At 47.6% G+C, this 26050-nt stretch overlaps 1 protein-coding gene across 4 annotated transcripts in view; it reads left to right on the top strand.

The window, feature by feature from the left end:
* Positions 1-25843, top strand: part of LOC144673712 (zinc transporter ZIP9-like) — a 60782-nt gene extending 34939 nt beyond the window's left edge. The window contains exons 2-7 of one of the 4 annotated variants that reach the window (XM_078535413.1): positions 1302-1410; positions 3996-4160; positions 9872-9940; positions 14357-14442; positions 24064-24198; positions 24888-25843. In XM_078535413.1, coding sequence (XP_078391539.1) covers positions 1302-1410; positions 3996-4160; positions 9872-9940; positions 14357-14442; positions 24064-24198; positions 24888-25121 — 798 coding nt within the window. In that variant the 3' untranslated portion in view covers positions 25122-25843. Of the gene's footprint in view, positions 1-1301; positions 1411-3995; positions 4161-9871; positions 9941-14356; positions 14443-24048; positions 24199-24887 lie in introns of all 4 variants that reach the window. The other 3 variants (XM_078535412.1, XM_078535415.1, XM_078535414.1) reach the window with 3 other exon arrangements.
* The last annotated feature ends 207 nt before the right edge of the window (positions 25844-26050 follow it).

Here is a 26050-nt window from a genome sequence, read left to right as displayed (position 1 = left end):
GTGGGAAGCTCTGGAGCACTTGGTGGCACTTTGATGCCTCTGCATTGCTCGAGTGGGCTGGTAACCTAGGAGCCCGACTTCAACCATATCAATGTGGCTGCGCCTGAACTGTCTCAGTTGCAGAGGAATGGTCACTTTATACAGGTTTCCCGAATCCGTGGCCGCTTCCCTCACCCACCCTGCCCCCCACCCCAAATGCTTGTGCGCTATATTCAACAGCAGGGCTGCCCTTAACCCCAACCCCCCGATGCCCCTGAAGCTTGAAGTTCAACAGGTGACCCTGGCGAGAGCTGCACAACGTTACTGTGTACTCACCTCCGAGTTCCCCTCAAAGTGCAGCCGCCAAGTGCACACCTTTCACGTGCTGTTGTGAAACGTGTCAGCGTGCTTTCCCGCTGACGTGGACGGAGGATCCAGCAAGGTGGGGGGTATGATTCCGGCGGGCTGGCCTGATAATGATATGCTGATATATCACAATGAGGTTCCTGATGTCCGATGGTGGGAAACGCAGCCAGTCATCGGTGGGCTGAGCGGACGGTCGCAAACTGGCTTGACACCATCGTGAAACCTGTCGCACCATATTGTCCGCTCACACCACTGATCACGCCCGACGACAGTGGACAGGGAAAATTCCGCCCTTAGTGTTTATTATATATAACACTCAGCATGTGCATTATAGAACGCTCGGTGTGCATTATAGAACGCTCGGTGTGCATTATAGAACGCTCGGTGTGCATTATAGAACGCTCGGTGTGCATTATAGAACGCTCGGTGTGCATTATGGAACGCTCATTGTGCATTATAGAACGCTCATTGTGCATTATAGAACGCTCGGTGTGCATTATGGAACACTCGGTGTGCATTATGGAACGCTCGGTGTGCATTATGGAACGCTCGGTGTGCATTATGGAACGCTCGGTGTGCATTACAGAACACTCAGTGTGCATTACGGAACACACACTGTGCATTACGGAACACACACTGTGCATTACGGAACACACACTGTGCATTACGGAACGCTCGGTGTGCATTACGGAACACACACTGTGCATTACGGAACGCTCGGTGTGCATTACGGAACACACACTGTGCATTACGGAACGCTCGGTGTGCATTACGGAACGCTCGGTGTGCATTACGGAACGCTCGGTGTGCATTACGGAACGCTCGGTGTGCATTACGGAACGCTCGGTGTGCATTACGGAACGCTCGGTGTGCATTATTATAGAACAGTCAGTCTATACTGGGCTAAATCTGTAATCACGTTGCCTTATTCTGCTCTTTCTCTTTAACTGCTTTAGGAGAAGCTGAAGTTTGTGACAGTGCTGGGAGCAGGATTACTCTGTGGGACAGCTCTGGCCATCATTATTCCTGAGGGAATCGAGCTGCTGCTGGGTGATCTCGTGGCAGGTGTGTGCCCATTTACACTCACTCACCATTTAACCTGCATATACATAGATCATTAACCATAGTCCATGTGGGACCTTAGGCATCTCTCTCTGTTAGCTTAAGGGGCACCACTCTGCATCAAGCATGGGGCAAGGCAAGGAGGCAGTCCTCCATGAACTACCACAGGCAGTACAGGGATTGAACCCACACCATTGGCCTCATTCTGCACCACACTCTAGCCATCTGGCCAACTTAGCAAACTGACCCCCATATACATAAAGGTGGAAGTGGGCATTTACATGGAATGAGTAAACTGTAGAAGGCTGTAGGGGTTCATATAGACTGATCTTTACAAGTGGGTCCACAAATTGAAAAGGCTGTAAAAGTAAATGGCTATCGGATCTTAGTCCTCAAAAGGCTCCCCCTCTCCTCTCCTCCACCCCTTCTCCTTTCTCCCCTTCTCCTCCCACCCTTCCCCATCCCCCCTCCCTCCCCCTCTAAATTCCAGGGAATATAGGCCCAGTCGTCTCAATCTCTCCTCATCAACAATTCCCTCATCCCAGCAATCAGTCAAGTGAACCTTCAGTGCACTCCCTCTAGGGCAAATATGTCTTTCCTCATGTAAGGAAAGCTAACATACCATTTGCCTTCCTCATTGCTTGCTGTACCTGCATGTTAACTTTCAATGATTCATGTCCAAAGATCCCCAGATCCCTTTGGTTACAAACATTTCCCAGTCTCTCACAATTCAAAAATATTCTGCTTTTCTATTCTTCCTACCAGAACGGATACCTTCACACTTCCCCACATTATATTCCATCTGCTATGTTCTTACCCACTCGCCCAACCTGCCTATGTCCCTCTAAAGCCTCTTTTCATCCTCTCTGCTTAACTTTGTATTGTCTACACACTTGGATGTGTTGTACTCAGTTCCTTAATCTAAGTCATTAATATATACTGTAAATAGCTGAGGCCCATGTACTGATCTTTGTGGTAACCCACTAATTACAGTCTGCAACCCAAAAATGTCCTGTCTATTTCCACTCTGTTTTCTGTCCATTAACCAATCCTCAATCCATGCTAATATATTACCCCCAAACTGTTGAACACTAACTTTGTGTCGTAACCTTTTGTGTGGCACCTGATCAAATGCTTTTTGAAAATCCAAAAACATAATATACACTGGTTCCCTCTTATCCATCCTACTAGTCACACCCTCAAAAATCTAACAGCTTTGTCAAACATGATTTTGCTTTCATAAATCCATGATGACTCTGCTAATCATATTATGATTTTCTAAATGCCCTGTTACCACATCCCTAATAATAGATTCTAGCATTTTCCCTATGTGACTGGAATCTAAGAACTTTTGGAAGGTCAAAGTCAATGCAGTCACTACCTCTGCAGCTACCTCAGGATGTGGGTTGTCAGATCCGAGGAATTTGACGCCACTTAGTTCCATTAATTTCCACGGTAAGTTTTTTTATTTCCAATGATTTCTTTAAGTTTGTCATTCTCTCTAGGCCCTTAGCCCTCCATTATTTCCAGAATGTTTTCTTGGATCTTCTAAAAGTATTTTTGATCTGCCATTTCCTTATTTCCCATTATAATTTCACTTGTCTCTGCCTCTAATGGGCTGCATTTACTTTGATTCATCCCTTCTTATTTACATACCAATAGACATGCTTACCAGACATCCTGCGCCCTGTATGAAAGCCACTGTGCCAGTTGGTGCTGAACTGACGGCAATTGGCTGCTGTTGGGCTCAGGCCTATGGAGACCTGAACTCAGATTCCCTCAGACTTGTAGCAACTTTTGACAGCAGACAATGAGGTGGGGGCGGGGGGGGGGGGGGGGGGGGGGGCGCTGGATTTGTACCCAAATCCAGAAGTTAAAGGCCATTGCATGAACCACTGTATCTAACTTCTCTGATGAACCTGTTCTTATATGCTGTTGATCGGTGAGATACATTAATTCTTCTGGTTCAGGTGGGACAACCTCATTTTTCTAATTGACCTGGTTAAAAAGAGAGAAAAAAAGAAAGACTTGCATTTATATAGCACCTTTCACAACCACCAGACCTTCCAAATCACTTTACAGCCAATGGTGCACTTTTGAACCATTGTCACTGTTGTAAAGGTGGAAACGCTCCAATGGGGAGATTACAGCCCAGGATATATTAGAGATGCGAAGCCTTCTGGACAGTGGCCAGACCAGCTACAAACCGGACTGTCTAGGACAAAATTGGATGTCTGACTTACCTAGGATATATCCTCCCAGCAAACAGCTGATAATTTTGCCACATTTAACTGTTTCAAACTCCTCCTTAATTAGATTAAAGACAGTTGAATATTTCAGATTATCCCCTCCAGGTTAGTTAATTAAATATCTGTGATTCTGTGCCTCCTCCTACTGTTTAAAGGAGGGGCCTGGTAGACGGGTTATGATCCTGACCCATCAAGAAGGGAATAGTCAATAAAGTGTGGAGGATGGGCTGGGAGTTGGGGAGAGGGTTGGGGTGGGGGGGGGGTCTTTGGAAGAAACCAAAAAAATATTTTTTCACTTTGAAAATGTGTTTTGGAAAACCATTCTGTCTGAAATTACAGATCAGCACAGGAATATATCACAGAGTCAAGTTCTCACGGAAATCCAGGTGTCTGATGGAAAACAGTTTGCACCTCCTCATTTCATCATTGGCATCTCCCTTGTCATGGGCTTCCTTCTGATGTTCATTGTTGATCAGGTCGGCAACTGCATTGCATGGCAAGGAGGTAATATTCAACTGCCTGACTAAAATAACTTGCATAATATGAAAAAAATATACTCCTTTCTCTCCATTGTTTGGGAAGTGACAAGCCCAGCATTTATTGCCCATGCTTAATCCCCTTGAGAAGGTGGTGGTCAGCTGCCTTCTCGAACCGCTGCAGTCCATGTGGTGAAGAAATAGGAGCAGGAGTAGGCCATTCAGCCACTCGAGCCTACTGCGCCAGATCGTGGCTAATCTTCTACCTCAAAGCCATTTTCCCACACTATCCACATATTCCTTCATATCTTTAATAACTAAAAATCTATCGATCTCTGTCTTGAACATACTCATAACTGAACCTCCACAGCCCTCTGGGGTAGAGAATTCCAAAGATTCACCACCCTCTGTGTAAAGAAATTCCTCCTCATCTCAGTCCTAAGTGGCCTACTTCTTATTCTGAAACTGTGTCCCTGGTTCTATACTCCCTCAGCCAGGGAGAAACACCCTTCCCTGACGAGCCCTGTAAGTATGTTTCAATAAGATCACCTCTCATTCTTCTAAACTTTAGAGAATTCAGGCCCAGCCTCCTCAATCCCTCCTCACAAGACAATCCCGCCATCCAAGGAATCAGTCTGGTGAACCTTCGTTGTACTCCCTCTATGGCAAATATACACTTCCTTAGATAAGGAGACCAAAACTGTACACAATACTCTAGGTGCAGTCTTACCAAGGCTCTCTACAATGCAAGACTTCTTCATTCCTATACTCAAATCCTCCCATAGTTCTGTATGCCAGGGCAGTGGTATTGTCACTGGACCGGTAATCCAGAGACCCAGGGCATTACCCAAGCATTACTCCGGGGCCCTGGGTTCGAATCCCACCACGACAGATGGTGGAATTTGAATTCAATAAGTATCTGGAATTAAAAACCTAATGATGACCATGAAGCCATTGTCGATTATTGTAAAAACCCATCTGGTTCACTAATGTCCTTTAGGGAAGGAAATCTGCCATCCTTACCTGGGTCTGGCCTACATGTGACTCCAGACCCACAACAATGTGGTTGACTCTTAAAAATGCCCCTTGAACAGGGGTAATTAGGGATGGGCAATAAGTGCTGGACTAGCCAGTGATGCCCACATCCCACAAACGAATTAAAAAAAATGTAACTCAGGGATTTTGACCCAACAACGATGAAGGGACGACAATATGTTTCCACGTCAGGATGGTGTGTGAAGGGTGGTGTCCTTCAACGTAGCAGCGTTTAAGATTACAAATCGCTCAAACATGTGATTTTGCTTTGAACTAGAAGAGCAGCAAATGACCAGGTGACCTTGACCTTTTACCTGAGGTGGAGGTCCACATGCTCAGAAAGGAGTTAAATTCAGTGGAACTTTCAGAGTGGACAAATAAATCTCATTGTACACAGTCTTCAAATATTCAGCATCTTGGGATAGAAACATAGACAAATTTATGGCACAGGAAGAGGCCATTAGATCGATCGGCCCATAGCATTTCCACTTTGGAGTTATTCGGGAAATTGGATGCAACTTGCATTTGACATTGCACTGTTTGGGTTACAGTGCAAGATTCTGCTAAAATGCATTTGTAATATCTCAAATCTCGCAATCGGGCACTATAATAAAATGTAATCATTGCTGTTTTTTCTTTGCATTTAATTGTGTTGCTTGATGTATTTGAGAGTGATAAGCTAGTGCAGTTCTTTTAATAGAGCTGAAAATGGGTTTACCACACAAAAAAATAAACATTTTTCATGTGTCCAGTTCTTTATGTGTGTTATCCACTGAACCATTGAATTGTTTCATTGGTATAGGCTAGTCAGCTTCTTTTAAATAAATATTTTCTACTATGTAAGGACTTTTAAAACATCCCTATTAGTGCCTGTGTGCCTAAGAAAATAAGCTGAATTTGAAAGCCTTCCTGGATGGACGCAATTGGAGGAAGCTGGCTATCCTCATTTCGAGCTGGGGGTGTGGCCAGTTTTATTGACAGGGCCAACTTCAGCCAAATTGGTTTCTAAATCAGCCTTAAAGATCATAGAAACTCAACGTATACTTGGCTTAACTTACACTTAAGCTTCTTGCAATCTTGTGCACTGGTACAGCAGTTATCACCCTGATTAAACTGATAGCACATGCACCAACTGGCAGCAACTCTGCCCCTTTGATTTTATTCCTCCATCTGCCATGCAGAACAGTATTGGAAAAGCCCACATTGTAGGTGGGACCTGTCAGATTGGAGTCTTAACAGACCCTTCAAAGAGGCACTAGAGCCTAAGAGCGTGGGTTATGGTGAAGCTGGGGGTCTCCATGAAGCCTGTGTTCATACCATCCTTTTTTAGATGTGATTTAATACAGGTTGGTTTTTCTAATAACTTACTATTGTTGATCCCCTTTAACTGGATTGTTGGGCACCAGAAACAAGTCACAACCACTAAAACCAGCTGACTGTACCTCGGCGAGGTAAATGGAAGACAGCTAGGAAATTGAAACGGGGCTGGTACATGCGATTAGGATACTGCTCGTGTGGAGGCTGAACACCAGCTCAGACTGAAACAGAGCTCTGAAGAAGAGTCATACGGGCTCAAAACGTTAACTCTGTTTCTCTCTCCACAGATGCTGTTAGACCTGCTGAGTTTTTCCAGCATTTTCTGTTTTTGTTTCAGATATCTAGCATCTGCAGTATTTTGCTTTTATACCAGCACAGACTGGTCGGGCTGAATGGCCTGTTTTGATGTTGAAATTCCTGTTCCATCCTGGGGAGATAAATGGCAGCCTTGTCAATGTTGCTAAGTACGAATACAAAAATGAATAAATGAAATCTTACAGGTGCCCTCGACCATGTTTGATCCTGAGCTAGCCATGTCTCAGTATTATGTGTCTCTTCATCCTTCCCTGCCCCCAGCCAGCTTCGTTGCTAGGTCATTGAGACCTAGGACTTGCTGGGTTTACAGTGTGCTCTTTGTACTTGGCTGCTGCTTTTGGGAGTGGGGTGAGAGCTTGTGTGATTGGGTGACAGACAAGTTTTTGCTGGTGAACAGAGACTCCTTTGTTCTGCAAGTGGGCTTTGTGTCTGATAAGCAGACTCCCTCTCCTTCTGAAAGTGTTTCATGGCCCTTGTCCCAAAAATAGTGCTCTTGAAAGTCCCAAAACAAAAAACTTCTGCTAGACTTGGCACATCCTCCAATCTTCAAGCACCCAACAAGATTTGAAGCGATTGGAAAGATTTTTTTCTAAGTGAACAAAATAGAAAAGAATGAAAAGGGGCTTTAAAGCGACGTGAACAGCCTAGAGGGGAACCAGGGTATATAGAGGACAGGGGGAGATCCATTACACCAGACAGCACCAAACATATAGGGCGGAATCATAGTGGATGGGAAAAAGGACGTTTTACCCACTGGCTGCACTTGCGGGTTTTTGCACTGTATCGTCCCAATCCCGTCTCATTAATCATGCATTCCCGGGAAACATGCCATTTCGCTGGTGAGTGGCCTCCGATTCGCCTGTCACACCGTCACCTCACCACTTCCTCACACCGGGACCCATATTTAAAGTGCAGCCGCGTGCACACCTCTCAGTGCTTCCAGCCCAGGATCGCTGCACAGAAAACATGGTCCCGAGAGGAAAGGAGACTGCAGCCCCCCTAATTCAGTGGTACGTCCCTGGAATGTCTTTTGGACGCAGTGTAAGCCTGCCGCGATGTCCTCTACCCCAGCTCTGGGAGATGGCCAGTAAGCATGGCCGCCAATCCTGCATGGGAGGCAGTGACAGTGGTGGCCAGCGCCAACGGCCTGCAAAAGAGGACAGCCACCCAGTGCAGAAAGGGGATGAATGGTCTCCTCTGTCCTGCCAGGGTAAGTCACTCTCCTCATCACTCTCAACTCACACACACACTCACTCACCAGCCCACCACACATCCACAGGGATCTCACACCTCAGGAGAAAATACCACTAACTCTCACACACATCCTCACATCTCCATCAGGCTCATATCCTCTGGAGCTCACATCCTCATCCTGTCCATGGCTCCATTCACCACACAAACATTCCAAGTGGTGCCATGTGACCTGCTCACACTCTCTCCATCTGTTTTCATGCAGGAGAAGCTGGCTGACAGCAGCAGGGAGAGGTCCCAGACCAGGGGGTGGAATGGCCCACACTAGGCCCCTCACTCACTTTGAGGAGTGTGTCATCGCGCTGGCTGGTGAGGATGTGAACCCTGCCTGCGGTGATGGTGAGGTCGGCAGCGAACACCCTCATGAGGACCTACACCACATCCTCCCTCTCTCAACGCAACTGTGAGTGCTCTCTCTCTCTCTCCTGCTTTTGTCTGTGCTCCATGCACTACGTATCTCTACTTTGATTCACAGGGAGCTCTGCCAAGCGAACAACACCCTCAGCCAGCCAGTCCCTCAGCTCCATCCAGATCCTCACCTCCAGCCAAGAGGACACCTCCTCCATTGAAGAGCTGGAAATAAGCAGCTTGAAAGACCCGTCACAGCGCTTACCCACACCCTCCACCAGCGCAGAGACACACACCTCAGTGGGACCTAGATCTAGAGCAGGCTCGGGTTCACAACCTGATGGTCATCGCACGGACACATGTCCACAGCAGGAGGAGGCAGGTTCATGCGAGCTCCCCAGCACTTGGAAGACTGCTGGGGAAGAGGCATTTGTGGTGTCCGAGTCAGATGACGAGCCTCTGGATTTGGCCTTCCAACTCATCGTGGAGAGTTAGCAAAAGGTGGGGGAACATCACACAGAGCTGCTGGACCCCCTCAACAGAGTGGTTCGTGAGTCAGAGGAGTGCATCCGCCTGCTGTCTGATGAAATGGTGCCCACATGTGCGTGTATGGAGGTCTCCATGGGGAGGATGGCAGACGCCATGGAGACTGTGGTCCAGCAGAACACGGAGATGTGTGGAGGCCTGCACTCCGTCATGGGAGTCATGGGTGAGTTCCTGCAGTGGGAACGCAAGAGGGGAACGGGACACCTCGACGTCCCTCCAGATGCTCCTTCCCCTCAAGGAGTCAAATCTATGCCCCCTGGATATTGACACCTCCGCTAAGGGGAAACGTTTCTTATCTACCCTATCTATGCCCCTCATAATTTTGTATACCTCTATCAGGTCCCCCCTCAGCCTTCTCTGCTCTAAGGAAAACAATCCTAGCCTATCCAGTCTCTCTTCATAGCTGAAACATTCCAGCCCAGGCAACATCGTGGTGAATCTCCTCTGCACCCTCTCCAGTGCAATCACATCCTTCCTATAGTGTGGCGACTAGAACTGCACACAGTACTCCAGCTGTGACACAACTAGTGTTTTATACAGCGCCAACATAACCTCCCTGTTCTTATATTCTGTGCTTTGGCTAATAAAGGCAAGAATCCCATATGCCTTCTTAACCACCTTATCTACCTGTGCTGATGCCTTCAGGGACCTATGGGCATATACACCAAGGTCCCTCTGATCCTCTGTAGGGTCCCACCATTCATTGTGTATTCCCTTGCCATGTTAGTCCTCCCAAAATGCATCACCTCACACTTCTCAGGATTAAATTCCATTTGCCACTGCTCTGCCCATCTTACCAGCCCATCTATATCGTCCTGTAACCTGTTTGCTCAATAGTTATATTCCTATTTATACTTCTGAAAATGGGTTATTACGTAGTGAAATATATATTTATTATTAACATAAAGTTTTACGTTTCCACTACAGAACCAAGGACAGGCCCAGGTGCTGGATCCAGTCTGACTGCAACACTCGGCCTGGTTATTCATGCTGCAGGTATGGAAACAGATTCCTCCCACTCAATAAACTATACGTCTGGACAGTAGCCTAGCGGAGTTTGGGGGTTAGTTTAAAGTAATACCTGTCTTGTTTGGAGTTAAATACGATCATATGAATTAGGAGCAGGAATAGGCCACTCGGCCTCTCGAGCCTGCTCCACCATTCAATAAAGTCATGGCTGATCTGATTGTAACCTCAACCTCACATTCCTGCCCACCCCCGGTAACCTTACACCCCCTTGTTAATCAAGAATCTATCTATCCCCGTCTTAAAAATATTCAAAGACTCTGCTTCCGCCGCCTTTTGAGGAAGAGAGTTCCAAAGACTCTCAACCCTCTGAGGGAAAAAATCTCCTCATCCCTGTCTTAACTGAGCGACCCCTTATTTTTAAACAGTGACCCCTAGTTCTAGATTCTCCCACAAGAGGAAACATCCTCTCCACATCCACCCTGTCAAGACCTGTCAGGATCTAAAAAGTTTCAATTAAGTCACCTCTTATTCTTCTAAATCGGTTAGGCATTGTGTAGAATAGTGAGGTGAGGAGTACTAGGTGGTGTATGAGGAGGGGGCTGCTGGGTGTGGTGAGGGTGGGTTCAGTGTGGTGAGGAAGGGCCTCTGTGTGGTGTGGGGGGAGAGGGCTCAGTGTGGTGAGGGGAGGCTCAGCGTGGTGAGGGAGGGCTCAGTGTGGTGAGGAGGGGCTCAGTGTGGTGAGGGAGGGCGCAGTGAGATGAGGAGGGGCTCAATGAGGTGAGAGGGGGCTGAGTCCGGTGAGGGGCTGAGTCCGGTGAGGGGGGTGCTGATCTGATGAGGTGTGGTGAGGATAGGAGCTCCGTATACTGAGGCCGGGGGTTGCTCAGTGTGGTGAGGGGAGCCTCGGTGTGTTGAGGGGAGCCTCGGTGTGGTGAGGGGAGCCTCGGTGTGGTGAGGGGAGCCTCGGTGTGTTGAGGGGAGCCTCGGTGTGTTGAGGGGTGGCTCGGTGTGGGTGGGGTGCTCAGTGTGGGTGGGGTGCTCACTGTGGGAGGGTGCTCAGTGTGGTGAGGGGAGGCTCAGTGTGGTGAGGGGTGGCTCAGTGTGGGTGGGGTGCTCAGCGTGGTGAGGGGAGGCTCGGTGTGGTGAGGGGAGGCTCGGTGTGGTGAGGGGAGGCTCAGTGTGGGTGGGGTGCTCAGTGTGGTGAGGGGAGGCTCAGTGTGGTGAGGGGAGGCTCGGTGTGGGAGGGGAGGCTCAGTGTGGTGAGGGATGCTCAGTGTGGTGAGGGGAAGCTCGGTGTGGGAGGGGTGCTCAGTGTGGTGAGGGGAGGCTCGGTGTGGTGAGGGTGCTCAGTGTGGGAGGTTGCTCAGTGTGGGAGGGTGCTCAGTGTGGGAGGGTGCTCAGTGTGGGTGGGGTGGCTCAGTGTGGGAGGGGTGCTCAGTGTGGTGAGGGGAGACTTGGTGTGGTGAGGGGTGCTCACTGTGGTGAGGGGAGGCTCGGTGTGGTGAGGGGTGGCTCGGTGTGGTGAGGGGAGGCTCGGTGTGGTGAGGGGAGGCTCGGTGTGGTGAGGGGAGACTCGCTGTGGGAGGGGTGCTCGCTGTGGGAGGGGTGCTCAGTGTGGTGAGGGGTGGCTCAGTGTGGGAGGGGTGCTCAGTGTGGTGAGGGGAGACTCGGTGTGGTGAGGGGAGGCTCAGTGTGGGTGGGGTGCTCACTGTGGGAGGGTGCTCAGTGTGGGAGGGGAGACTCAGTGTGGGTGGGGTGCTCACTGTGGTGAGGGGAGGCTCGGTGAGCCTGGGGTGCTCAGTGTGGTGAGGGGAGACTCGGTGTGGTGAGGGGAGGCTTGGTGTGGTGAGGGGAGACCCGGTGTGGTGAGGGGAGACCCGGTGTGGTGAGGGGAGACTCGGTGTGGGAGGGGAGACTCGGTGTGGGAGGGGAGACTCGGTGTGGGAGGGGAGACCCGGTGTGGGAGGGGAGACCCGGTGTGGGAGGGGAGACCCGGTGTGGGAGGGGAGACCCGGTGTGGGAGGGGAGACCCGGTGTGGGAGGGGAGACCCGGTGTGGGAGGGGAGACCCGGTGTGGGAGGGGAGACTCGGTGTGGGAGGGGAGACTCGGTGTGGGAGGGGAGACTCGGTGTGGGAGGGGAGACTCGGTGTGGGAGGGGAGACTCGGTGTGGGAGGGGAGACTCGGTGTGGGAGGGGAGACTCGGTGTGGGAGGGGAGACTCGGTGTGGGAGGGGAGACTCGGTGTGGGAGGGGAGACTCGGTGTGGGAGGGGAGACTCGGTGTGGGAGGGGAGACTCGGTGTGGGAGGGGAGACTCGGTGTGGGAGGGGAGACTCGGTGTGGGAGGGGAGACTCGGTGTGGGAGGGGAGACTCGGTGTGGGAGGGGAGACTCGGTGTGGGAGGGGAGACTCGGTGTGGGAGGGGAGACTCGGTGTGGTGAGGGGAGACTCGGTGTGGTGAGGGGAGGCTCGGTGTGGTGAGGGGAGACTCGGTGTGGTGAGGGGAGGCTCAGCGTGGTGAGGGTGCTCAACGTGGTGGGGGGAGGCTCAGCGTGGTGAGGGGAGGCTCAGTGTGGGAGGGGAGGCTCAGTGTGGTGAGGTGAGGCTCGGTGTGGTGAGGGGAGGCTCAGTGTGGTGAGGGGAGGCTCAGTGTGGGAGGGGAGACTCGGTGTGGTGAGGGGAGGCTCAGTGTGGTGAGGGGAGGCTCAGTGTGGTGAGGGGAGACTCGGTGTGGTGAGGGGAGACTCGGTGTGGTGAGGGGAGGCTCAGTGTGAGTGTGGTGAGGGGAGACTCGGTGTGGTGAGGGGAGGCTCGGTGTGGGAGGGGTGCTCAGTGTGGTGAGGGTGCTCAGCGTGGTGGGGGGAGGCTCAGCGTGGTGAGGGGAGGCTCAGTGTGGGAGGGGAGGCTCAGTGTGGTGAGGGGAGGCTCAGTGTGGTGAGGGGAGGCTCAGTGTGGTGAGGGGAGACTCGGTGTGGTGAGGGGAGACTCGGTGTGGTGAGGGGAGGCTCAGTGTGAGTGTGGTGAGGGGAGACTCGGTGTGGTGAGGGGAGGCTCGGTGTGGGAGGGGTGCTCAGTGTGGTGAGGGGTGCTCAGTGTGGGAGGGATGCTCAGTGTGGGAGGCGTGCTCGCTGAGGGAGGGGTGCTCGCTGTGGGAGGGTGCTCAGTGTGGTGTGGGGAGACTCGGTGTGGTGAGGGGAGGCTCAGTGTGGTGAGGGGAGGCTCGGTGTGGGAGGGTGCTCGGTGTGGTGAGGGGAGACTCGGTGTGGGAGGGGTGCTCGTTGTGGGAGGGTGCTCAGTGTGGGCGGGTGCTCAGTGTGGGAGGGGAGACTCGGTGTGGGAGGGGTGCTCGCTGTGGGAGGGTGCTCTGTGTGGTGAGGGGAGACTCAGTGTGGTGAGGGGAGACTCAGTGTGGTGAGGGGAGACTCAGTGTGGTGAGGGGAGACTCGGTGTGGGAGGGTGCTCGGTGTGGTGAGGGGTGGCTCGGTGTGGGAGGGATTATTTGTAAGACTTGGAGAGAGAGCAGAGGATCAGACGCTCAGTGGCGGGGAAGTATGTGCAGACTGTTCCAATTGTGGTCTTGCGAGCTAATGGTTGACAGATTTTATACACGATGCTGATGGTGTAGATAGCCTTCCAGCTTCTTCCATTCCTTTTGCATTTTTAGCTGTTGGGATAATAGCTGATTCACTGATATCTTTCTGGGTGGAGAACCTGTCACCCTCTCACCCAGACTGAGCTACATCAGACTCCAGTCCCACTCTATTTGGCTGACTCTTCACCCTCTCTGAAGTGACCTGGGCCTTTCCAAGCTGTACAGTCATTCGAAGGCCGACCACCACCTTCTCATCACAACTCCGCTTGTGCAATAAATCCAATCACATAGAAACAGAAATCGGCAACTTAGCCTCTCGACCCTGTCCTGTCATTCAATTAGATTATGGTTGAACTAACCTCTATCTCAGTTTGATATTTTTAATTGACTCAATCTCAACAGCTTTTTGGTGAGAGAGAGTTCCAGATTTCCACTACCCTTTGTGTGAAGAAGTGCTTCCTGACATCATCCCTCTATAGTCCAGCTCTCATTTTAAGGTTGTGTTTTGGACTCCCCCCACCAGCATAGAGTAATTAGAGTTTCCCTCTCATTACTCTGAGATCCTCTAAATCATCTTAATACGATCACCCCTCAATTTCCTGAAAATTCAAGGAAATACAAATTATGTTAATCCAACCTGCTCTCACAAACTAACTCTTCTAACTTTAGTAACATTCTGCTGAACCTGCGCTACAGTCCTTCTAAGGCCAATATATCCTTCCTCAGGTAAGGTGCCCAAATTGAAAGCAGTACCATAGACAGCAGTCCAACCAGAGTTCTGTACGACTTGTAATGTAACTTCCATACATGAAAAGGAGTTCATGACTAACCTGTTTTATTCCCTCTTCCAGCGGACGGTGTGGCTCTTGGTACTGCAGCAGGATCGTCCCAGATCTCTCTCCAAGTCATTGTGTTCTTTGCCGTTATCCTTCACAAGGTGAACAGACAAACTAACTTTGACATTTAGTGTTGTTGAGCTCTGGGCAATGCTAGCAAGGATCACTGTCCATAGTGGCCCTGAGAAGGTGGTGGACCACCTCCTACTGCACTCCTGATGCCCTGACTAACATTTATCACACAACCAACATTGTTGTGACAGATAATCTGATCGTTTATCTCACTGTTGTCCATGGGTATTTGCTGTACCCAATTTGGCTGCAATGTTTCACTACATTACAATATTACTAAATTTCAGGGAGTAATCATTGGTTGTTGAGAAAGGAGTAGAATATGGTGTCAGTCTCTACAGCCAGTGGGAGACGCTCTCTCTCATGAACCTGTACAACTGCAGGCTTCCCCTTAAACCCCTCACTTCCATTTTTAAAAGAATTTAAATCCAAGTGCTTAGATATCCAGGACAAAGCAGTTTGCTTGGTCAAGTTTTTGCCAGTGCACTCAATATCCAGTCCCTCCATCAGCAGTGTAGTGCCTGTAGCATGTACCAACTACAGAGGCACTGTGGGAACTTACAGCACCTCCCTTCTCTGTGACCTCCAATACCAGGAAGCTAGAGAGCAGCGATGTCCTGGGAATACCATTATCTCAACAGCTTCCTCCATCACTCATCATATTGACTTGGGACTAGATCACTGTCCCTCACTGTTGCTGGGTGAAAATCCTGGAACTCCCTTCCTAACTGCACTGTGGGTGTCCCTACACCGCATGGACTGCAGCGGTTCAAGAAGGCAGCTCACCACCACCTTCTCAAGGACAACTAGGGATGGGCAATAAATGCTGGTCTTGCCTACAATGCTCACCTCCCCATAACAAATATTTTAAAACTCCATTTTTAAAAAAATCAGCTGTTACTTTTTTTATTCATTGCTGGAATGTGGGCGTCACTGGCTGGGCCAGCTATTTATTGCCCATCCCTAACTGCCCTTGAGAAAGTGGTGGTGAGCTGCCTTCTTTAACTGCTACAGGCAGCTCATCACTACCATGCATACCAGGCTACAAAGCGTTGTCTATACACAAATATTGTGCAATCCTTTAAATGGACATGTCCTGGTTTAATTTAAAGTGCAGATTCAACTTCTTTCTCCTAGTAACTCTCTAATTACTTCAATGAAAAGAACTAAGGCTCTCTGGGGAGGAAAGGCAGATGCAAATAAACCACTGAGTGGGAAGATGTGGAGATTAACCCATGGGATTAGCTAGAAACACATAACAGGCCTACTAAACCGATACTTTGATATGCCAGCATTTACACCTACAGGGTTTTCATAGTTTCTTGGGCCAAATGCGATGGTTTCTCTCACCCACTCGAGTTCCTAAAGTGAGGAGCAGTGACTAAAGATCAGGGAAGTCTTGGGGACTGGCAGATGGGATGAGCTGGAGAGCATGGAGGAAACAACAGCTGGAACATGGGGAAGGGCTGGGGAAAGGAGCAGAAGCTAAGACTGGTGAAGAGGACAGCAACAAGAGACAAGACTAAAATTTCCATCCTTTCCTGATAACTCAATTTTTTGACACTAAAGATCAAATTTATAATCCTTAGTGCAGATCCAGAGGTTGAAGACCAGAAGCTCCAGATATGTAATACAGCTGCAGCACTTTGGACTGAACATAAGAAATAGGAGCAGGAATAGGCCACTCAGCCCTTCGAGTCCACTCCATCATTCAACCAGATCCTGGCTGATCGTCTGCTTCAACACTATTTTCCAGCACTATCCCTGTATCCCTTGATGATTTTAATATGTAGAAATCTATTGACCCCAGTCTTGAACATATTCAACAACTGAGCCTTCACAGCCCTCTGGGTCAGAGAATTTCAAAGGTTCACCACCCTCTGAGTGAAGAAACTTCTCCTCATCTCAGTCCTAAATGGCCTGCCCCTTTTTCTGAGACTGTGTCCCCTGGTTCCAGATCCCCCAGCTAAGGGAAACATCCTTCCTGCATCTACCCTGTCGAGCCCTGAAAGGATTTTGTATGAATGAGATCTCCTCTCCTTCTCCTAAACTCCAGAGAATAAAGGCCCAGTCTATTTAATCTTTCCTCATAGGACAACCTTCCATCCCAGGAATTAATTTAGTAAACCTTCATTGCACTTCCCCTGTGCAAGTATGTCTTTTATTAGGTAAGGAGACCAAAACTGCGCACACTACTCCAGGTGTGGTCTCAACAAAGCTCTATGTAATTACAGTAAGACATCTTTACTCCTATACTCAAATCCTCTTGTAATAAAATCCAACATATCATTTCAATATCATACCTTCTTAATTGTTTGCTGAACCTGCATGTTAGCTTTCATTGATTCATGGACAAGGACACCCAAGTCCCTTTGGAGTTCAACACTTCCAAGCCTCTCACCATTTAAGAAATACTCTGTATTGCTGTTTTTCCCACCAAAATGGATAACTTCATGGCCAGGATTTTTCCCTTGTTGGGCAAGCTTGGTGGGGGCTGGCGGAAGAAGTCAGAAGCTGCCCACGATCGGGGGCAGACCGCGATTTCACGCTAAGGCCCACCCAGCATGAAACGCGCACAGCAGCGCTCAGTGCTGTCTGTGTGGGAGTGGGAGGAGGGCGAGAGCGTGAACTTGCACTCCCGACCTTCTCCCCCTCCCACACAGGCAGCGGGTGCGCGAGAGTCACATGAGGAGCCATGTTTTTTAACATTTCAAAAATCTTTATTTATAATTGTCAAAACTCTTCATCTCCCTGAGTAAGCTCTGTGCCTCTGGGAGCTTTTCCAGCATGCTGGACTCTGTCACATGAGCAGGGACATGTTAGATACTAAGATGAATTATTTTTTTAATGACGGATCAAATGAGGTTTGGATGAGATTTCGCAAAAAAATTTAAATTTAAAAATTTAAATCAATTACATTGTTAATGGCCTTAATAGGCCTTTTAATTGTTGGAGGCCGGGCTGCCGATTCCCGTGCGCGCCTGCTGACTGAAATATCGTGCAAGTACGCAATGACGTCAGGACGCTCGCCGAATCATCGTGCGTCATTTTACACTCGAGCGGGTCAGGGGCATGCCCGCCCGCTCAGCAAAAGACCCTGCCCCACATTTCTCCACATTGTATTCCATCTGCCAAATTTTTACCCACTTGCTTAACCTCTCCAAATCCCCTTGAAGCGTCTTTGCATCATCCTCACAACTCACACTTCTACCTAGCTTTGGGTCATCTGCAAACTTGGAAATATTACATTTGATCCCCACATCCAAATCATTGATATAGATTGTGAACAGCTGGGGCCCAAGCACTGATCCTTGCGGTATCCCACAAGTTATAGCCTGCCAACCTGAAAATGACCCATTTATTCCTACTCTCTGTTTTCTGTCCATTAACCAGTTCTCCATCCATGCCAGTATATTACCCCCAATCCCATCTGCTGTAATTTTGTTTACTAACCTCTTGTATTGGACCTTATCAAAAGCTTTCTGAAAGTCTAAATATATCGCAGCCGCCTTATCTACTCTGCTAGCTACATCCTCAAAAATTCCAATAGTTTGTTAAACATAGGGCAGAATTTTTCCCGTGTCGGGCGGGCTCGGCAGGAGCAGGCAGGGGCGGTCAGCTCCGCACCGCCATTTTATGCAGGCGTGCCAATTAAGTCCTTTTCACAGCTTACTTTCCTACCCATCTTTGTGTCATCAGCAACTTTAGCAACTGTACCTTCTGTCCCTTCATCCAAATCAATTATATAAAGTGTAAAGAGTTGATGCCCCAGCACTGGTCCCTGTGGCACACCACTCGTCACATCCTGCCAACCAGAAAATGACCCATTTATGCCTACTCTGTTCCTTGTCTATCCAATCGTCAATCCATGCCAATATGTTACCCCCTACACCATGAGCTTTTATTTTCCACAATAACCTTTGATGTAGCACCTTATCAAATGCCTTCTGAAAATCTAAATACAGCAAATCCACAAGTTCCCCTTCATCCACAGCACGTTACTTCTTCAAAGAGCTCCAATAAATTGGTTAAACATGATTTCTCTTTCACAAAACCATGTTGACTCTGCCTGATGGCCTTGAATTTAAGTACCCTGTGATAACATCTTTAATAATAGCTTCTAACATTTTCCCTATGACAGATGTTAAGCCAACTGGTCCATATTTTCCTGCTTTTTGTCTCTTTTTTTGAATAAAGGAGTTACATTCGCTATTTTCCAATCTAATGGAACCTTCCCCAAATCTCATGAATTTTGGAAAATTAAAACCAACGCATCAACTATCTCACTGGCCACTTCCTTTAAGACCCTAGGATGAAGTCCTTCAGGACCCAAGGACTTGTCAGCCCACAGCTCCAACAGTTTGTTAAGTACCACTCCCCTGATGATTGTAATTTTCTCTCTCCCTTCCAATTCCTGATTTACAGTAATTTCTGGGATGTTACTTGTATCCTCTATAGTGAAGTATTTTCAAATACTTAACAATTGTTGTCCTTTAAAATAATAATGCAGCTTTCTATTAATCGGGTTACCAACTGTTTAATCCTGAAACAAAACAGCTGGTGTGGTTTTTTTAATTCGTACTCATGTCAAAAGGATTCCGCAGCCAACCACATCTCCCACAAACTCAAACTTCCCAATCTGTGAAGTTACTTGGAATAGTGTTTCGGAGTTCATTATCTATTGTTTTAACAATTAGGTACATTCCCGAAGGATTGCTGAATCCCTGTTATACATGCTGATCTCTCCAGAGAAACATATTAACTAATTATATTTTCGTAGTTTAGTTTTTTAAAATGCAAGTATATACTGAAGTAAAATGTAGAAGCTGTTGTAGCGTAACATAATGCTTAATTTTGGTAACACTTCTCAAAATACCAATTTTATTTGCCATTCATTTTGGTTCCTGAGCGGTTTAGCATCTTTGACAGAGCCTGAAGACAACTCTTAATTATTCTCTCTGGGGTACAGCAGACATCCATTAATTTTCATTTCATTGCACTTACTGGAAAAGACAACTGAAACAAGTAAATTAAGCCTGCTCCTCATTTCTTTGGTTAGATTCTTTGAGAAGAACCCCACCAGCATTCACCTTGAAACATAGGTTTACTCTTTAAACTCAAAACATAATCTCATTGAAATAGGCATGATTGTATTGGAGCCTTGCTTTCTGGCAGGTTACTTCTCCAGGTAAAGATTACATTGGACATCAAGTATTTTGCTTTCCCAACTGAATGGATTTAAGTCTAGATTTGGATGAACTTTGAACTTTGAACTGTGTCATTGCTAATATAAAATAGTTTTAAACAGTTAATTGTGTTGGATTGGCTCAACATTCAGATCATGGAGGTTGCCTCTTCATCTTACCCCACAATAGTGGAGTGGATGCCCCTTCAAGCTATATAACCAAATATCTCTCTCTAATAGGGAGAGATGCCAATCATCTATTGTGGACTATGGCTAATTAATTACTTACTGTGACTCACTCCAAACCATTGGATCATAACTTCTGATTGATTTTAGTCAGACAGCCACTGAAAGTCAGCCCAGTCTGATTAGAGGGAAATAAATGTTTGAAACTCATAAAGATTAAACAGTAAAATGGAAGGGCAAAGCACCTTAAGAAGGTGCTATTTGAAAGTGAAATACATAGGCCAACATTTTCCTCTCGTTAGGGAGGGGGAGGAGCGTGAGTGGGCACCGATGGGCGGGCCTCCGATCGGCGTTCCCAGTCAGGGGGGTGGGGCGCAGCCATTTTAAGTGGGCGGCCCAATTAAGGCCCACCCAGTGTGATGTGCGCCAGGAAGCTCTATGCACTCCCCGTGCGGGCAGGGGGGGGATTCCCTCAGTCTGGAATGCGCTCATTCGCGCATGCGCATGAAAGAGTGCACAGATCTCCCTGAGGCAAAGTGCTGCCTTAGGGAGATCGTCTCCGATGTAAAACTCGAAATAAAGAGGTTTGAAAAATCTCCCTGCCATGTTCCCTCATGTGACACTGTCACATGAGTTGTGACATGTCCATAACTTTTATTGAAACGTTTCATAAAATTTTAATACCCTCATGAAACCTCATCCCGCCCGTGGATGAGGTTTCATGCTTTTTCCGAGGCCCGCCTGGGCTCCCGGCCTGCCCGCCAGCCCTAAGGTTAGACGGGCAGGTCCATCAATCACGTTAATTGGTTTTTTAATGGCCTTAATAGGCCGTTGACAGTTCGGTGGGCGCGCAGCCAATTCGGCTGTGCGCCCGCTGAACTGACAATCTAAATGACACGGGGTGACGTCGGGACACACACCCGACGTATCCCCACGTCATCTTACTCATCGGCGAGTGGGCCCCGCCCCTGCTTGCTGACTGGAAAAACCTGCCCATGAAAGTTTATGGGTCTGAGTCCAGTACATCCCCCACTCCCACTGCCCTTGACCCCTGCGAGGTGCAGGGGCTGGTGTTTAACCACCATCGGCAATTGATTGATTATTCCTTTGCGTCCCCTCCCTCCCCAGAATAGACCCGTCTACCCTCCCCTCCCAGAATGGCTCCGTCTATCCTCCCCTCCCAGAATGGCTCCGTCTATCCTCCCTGCATTGGACCCGTCTGCCTTGCAAGGTCATATAGGGGTCACGGTCAATGTGGCCGGACTCAGGACCCGGGGATCCTCTGCAGCCAATGGCCTCAAACTGCAGCCACAGCTGATCTCCCCCCCACCTTACCTTACCTCACCTCAGATCGAGGGGACTTATCTACTTTAAGTTTCATTAATTTCTCTTGTACTTTTTTTTTACTAATATTAATATCCTGCAGTTCCTCATTTACACTAGTCCCTTGATTCTCCATTATTTCTGGGAGGTTTTTAGTATTTTCCACCATGAAGACAGACAGGAAGTAATTGTTTAGTTTCTCTGCCATTTCCTTACTCCCCATTATAAATTCTCCTCACTCTGCTTGTAATAGGCCCACATTTGTTTTTGCTAATCTTGTTCCTTTTTACACACTTATAGCAGCTTTTACAGTCCATTTTTATGTTTTCTGCTAGTTTATTCTCATTCTATTTTCCCTTTCTTAATCTTTTTCTTGGTCCTCCTTTGCAGAATTCTAAAATGCTCCCAATTCTCAGGCTTACCTATTTTTGACAACCTTATACGCCTAATGCAATCCCTGATTTTTTTCATTAGCCACAGTTAGAACACTTTCCTTGATGGGTCTTTGTGCATTAAAGGAATATATTTTTCTTGTAAACTGTGCATTAGTTCTTTAAATGCTAGCCAGTGCCTGTCTACCATCACAAATTTTAGCATAGTTTCCCAATCTACCATAGCCAATTTTCCCCTCATATCTTCATAGATTCCTTTGCTTAGAATTAAGACTCCCCAAAGCCAATCTACAAGGCACAAGTCAGGAGTGTGATGGAATATTCTCCACTTGCTTGGATGAGTGAGGCTCCCACAACACTCAAGAACTATCCAGGACAAAGCAGCCCGCTTGGTTGGCACCACATCCAGGCACATTTTCTCCCTCCACCACCGATACACAGTAACAGCAGTGTGTACCATCTACAAGATGCGCTGCAGGAATTCAGCAAGGCTCCTAACACAGCATCTTCCAAACCCATGACCACTGCCATCTAGAAGGACAAGGGCAGCGGAGAGATGGGAACACCACTACCTGGAAGTTCCCCTCCAAGTCACTCACCATCCTGACTTGGAAATATATCGCTGTTCCTTCACTGTCACTGGGTCAAAATCCTGGAACTCCCTTCCTAACAGCACTGTGGGTGTACCTACACCACATGGACTGCAGCGGTTCAAGAAGGCAGCTCACCATCACCTTCTCAAGGGCAATTAGGGATGGGCAATAAATGCTGGCCCAACCAGTGAAACCCACATCCCATGAATGAATAAAAAAAAGTCTCTGATTGAACTGCATCACTTTCAAACTTCATGTAAAATTCTATCATATTATAGTCCCTCTTTTCTAAAGGCTCCTTTACAACAAGATGATTAATTATCCCTTTTACATTGCACAATACTCGTTCTAAACTAGCCCATTCCCTAGTTGGTTCCTCAATGTACTGCTCTAGAAAACCCTCTTTCACACATCCCAAGAATTGTTCCACTACAACATTAGTACTAATTAAGATTACCCAGACTATGTGTAGATTGAAACCCCCATGATTACTATAATATCCTTTTTACACACATCTCTAATTTCCAGATTTATACTGTGATTTATATTACCATTGCTGTTTCTTAGTTCCACTCAAACTGATGCAACGTCTTGATCTTTAGAACTAAGGTCATATCTAACTACAGTATTAATGGCCTCTTTAATTAACAGAGCTACCCTACCACCTTTTCCCAGCTTCCTGAGTATCTCATACTCTTGGATATTCAGGTCCCAGCTTTGGTTTCCTTGTAGTCATGTCTCTAAAATAGATATCAGGCCATACGAATGAATTTCAATGTGAGCTGATAATTTATCTGTTTTATTGTGAATGCTGTGGGCATTCAGGTACAGAGTCCTTAATTCAGTTTCCTTTTACTGTTTCTGTAACTCTGGCCCTTGTAACTGTTGGACAAAGTCAGGGGCTGAGACTCCTTCATCACTACATGCTGGTTCCTCTTATCTGCCTGACTCGCAGCCACATCCTCCTGTCCCTGACCACAGACCAACTCTAAGATCCTGTTTAACCTAACAGGAGTGACTGTCTCCTGGAACAAAGTGTCCAGGTAACTCTTCCCCTCCCTGATGCCCCACAATGTCCACAACTCAGACTCTAGCTCCGCAACTCGGAGCTGAAGTTGCCTAAATTGCAGACACTGTCTGCAGATATGGTTGTCTAGAATTGCAGTACATTCCACAGGTTCACACATGCTACAGTCAAGGCACATCACCAGCCTTGCCATTTCTGTCCGACCTTATTTATTTAATTAGTCAATTAGTTAATAATGTACACAGATTAAGTAACAGAAAGCTGCACTTACCTAGCTCAGAGACAAGGAAGGAAACTCGCCAACCACTGGAGGCTGAAAAAAAGTAGAGCACCTCTTTCCCCCCCTCTGCCCCTAATTCCCACCTGAGCCTAATGCCCAATTCCTCACTCAATCTGCATCTCACTCAGGCGTCGTCTGGTGTGTACACGACATTGGCAGTACTGTATAGTTAGAATTCTATTAGTTTTATTGACATATTGTTCTGTAATCTCTGGACATACTGACTGCTGGGTTTGTCATTCCCAGATCCTGGCTATTCTTTTCCCTAGTTCAATCCCATTCATTGAGTAATTCATCTTTCATTCTGTCTTCTATTGCTTCTTTTCTATTTCTCTGGACCCAAAGTTTCCAAGTTGTAACTCTTTCAGTTTTCTCAATTCAACCTCAAATTACAACATCAAAAATAGTTCAACAAGCAAGTAGAGGTTGAAGGAGTGGGTGACGAGGGGTGGGAGGGGGAGTTGAGTCTGTGTGGAAGCTGCTATTGCAGCTGGGTAAACAGAGGCATTGGCAGAAGGTAATCCATGAGGGTGGATGTGTAATGGAGAGAAACCAAAAGGAGGATGTGCAGAATATGTGAATAAAATCATTTATTGCTTAACAGTGAGATTGCCTGCCAGGTTTTACTATCTGTGCTCACTGCTGTTAGTCTGGATATTTTCAGGCTCCTGCATCATTTGGTTTGGTGTCGTATCTGATGCATGCAGGTTTAGAGAAGCGGCAGATTCAGAAACACCTATTCGTATTCTCCCTGGCAGCACCGCTCCTCGCCATCACCACCTACTTTATAGTCAGCAAGGTAAGACCCGCAGAGACATCTCCACCTCTAATCCTCAGCCTCCACCATTACTCCCTGCCTCTGCTAATTCACCCCCTCCTCCTCTAATCCTCACTTTCCATCTCTACTCCCTCCCTCTTTTAATTCACACTTTGCATCTAGAATCCTCAGCTTCCACTACCTCTCCTCCTCTGCTCCAAATCTCCACTGAGTGGTGAAATTCATGTTCTCAGCAGTGATTTCCCAATCTGGAATAAAAAAGTTCTTTTTTCCTCTTGCTTCTTTGCCTCCCTCACCACTTTCTCCTCTTTCATTTCTTCTTCTTTTCCTAATTTCACCATTCCTTCTTCCATTTTATCTCCTCTCTCCCTCCTTTCCTTCCTTTCTATACCTCCCTTTCCCTCTCCCCTCCCTCCTTTCCACTTACCTTTTGTCTTCCTCCCTTTTGTCCCCCCTCCCTCCCTCTTTTCTGTTCTTCTTCACTCCCTCCCCATCTCCCTTTCATCTCACTCTTCCTGCTTCTCTCCCTTGTTAAAATCAGAGTGTTTTAAACCTATGCCCTGGAACCATCTGTTTGCCAGTTGTACCGGGGTACAGGCTCAGGATTGGCTTATTGCTGTATGATGTACTGTGTAGAGGACCAACCAGTACAAGTTGACAGACCTATGTTCTTTGAACCTGACCATTCTTTTCTCCCCTCTTCTCCACAGAGCAGCGTGGGCTCGCTGCACCAGACCAAGGCCACCGGCATCGGGCTGCTCTTCTCCGCCGGGACATTTCTGTATGTTGCATCTGTGCATGTGTTGCCTGAAGTCAGCAGCCAAAGTCACCATGGGGTCACCAACGGCAATGGCAAGAAGGGCCTAGGTGTTCTAGAGAGCCTGACACTAATTGTGGGCTGCATGATTCCAGTTTTCTTGTCGCTGGGACTTCACGATGCATAAGTAGAATTGGAACCTTGCCTTGCATCACCAGCCCCATGTTCCACCAGCGTGACCTTTACCTCAAGCAGGAGGGAGAAGGCCTCAGCCCCTTGTGACAATGACACATGCAGACATCGGAAGTGGGGACAAGGTTAAACTAATATCTTTCAAAATTAATGAGACCAAGGAGCATTTTTTGTTGAGTAATGGGTATTCTATTATTGGAGTGTGGAGTTTTGAGGCATGAGACATAATGGGATTGGGGTGAGGGGGTGGTGGGCAGGGGGCATCATGAGGACAAGTCAAACAGGCAATGTCCTCTGGTTCCATTACACACACAGATTTGAGGCCTTCCACAGCCTCATAGTATACATGAGGATACATAGTAGATACTAGCAATAATATTATTTAGTTTTCTAAGTTTCCTTTCTCTTATGGTTAAGTTCTTAATAGTTCTACCCAGCTAAAAAGGGACTGGTAGATTTATTTGTGTTTAGTTGATGCCACTAGAGCAATCCAGCACATCCTTATTGAGTAAAGAAATCTAAAAGGGAAAAATGCAAGTTAATGTTTAAGGCAAAATCCCTTGTCCTAATTCTGATAAAGGGTTCTGCCCTCTTCAGGTATTGACAGTCCTGATGCGTATTTCCAGAATGCTCTGTATTCCAACTTCATTCTTTCAGTGTTTGCCAATTTTTATTTCTATTCTCCCTGCAAAATTAAAATACTTACTCTGAGCTGAACAGGAAGAGAAAAAAAAAAATCACCATTTTGCTCCCAACTGAGACAGTCAACAAGATCATGGATGGAGGGAAGCCAACTGGCGTCATAGGATATGAACTCTGCATTCCGCCCAACACAACATCTAACCTTCCCACGTGTAGATTTGAGTCTGCAGCCACCGCCATCTCCTAAGTGTCAGTAACTCAGTGAAATGCATATGACTTCAC

The sequence above is a fragment of the Cetorhinus maximus genome, unplaced genomic scaffold, assembly GCF_964194155.1.
Source record: "Cetorhinus maximus unplaced genomic scaffold, sCetMax3.hap1.1 HAP1_SCAFFOLD_442, whole genome shotgun sequence".
Lineage (NCBI taxonomy): Eukaryota > Metazoa > Chordata > Chondrichthyes > Lamniformes > Cetorhinidae > Cetorhinus > Cetorhinus maximus.
The sequence above is the reverse complement of the archived record's forward strand: the minus strand, read 5'-3'. Positions and strand labels throughout refer to the sequence as shown.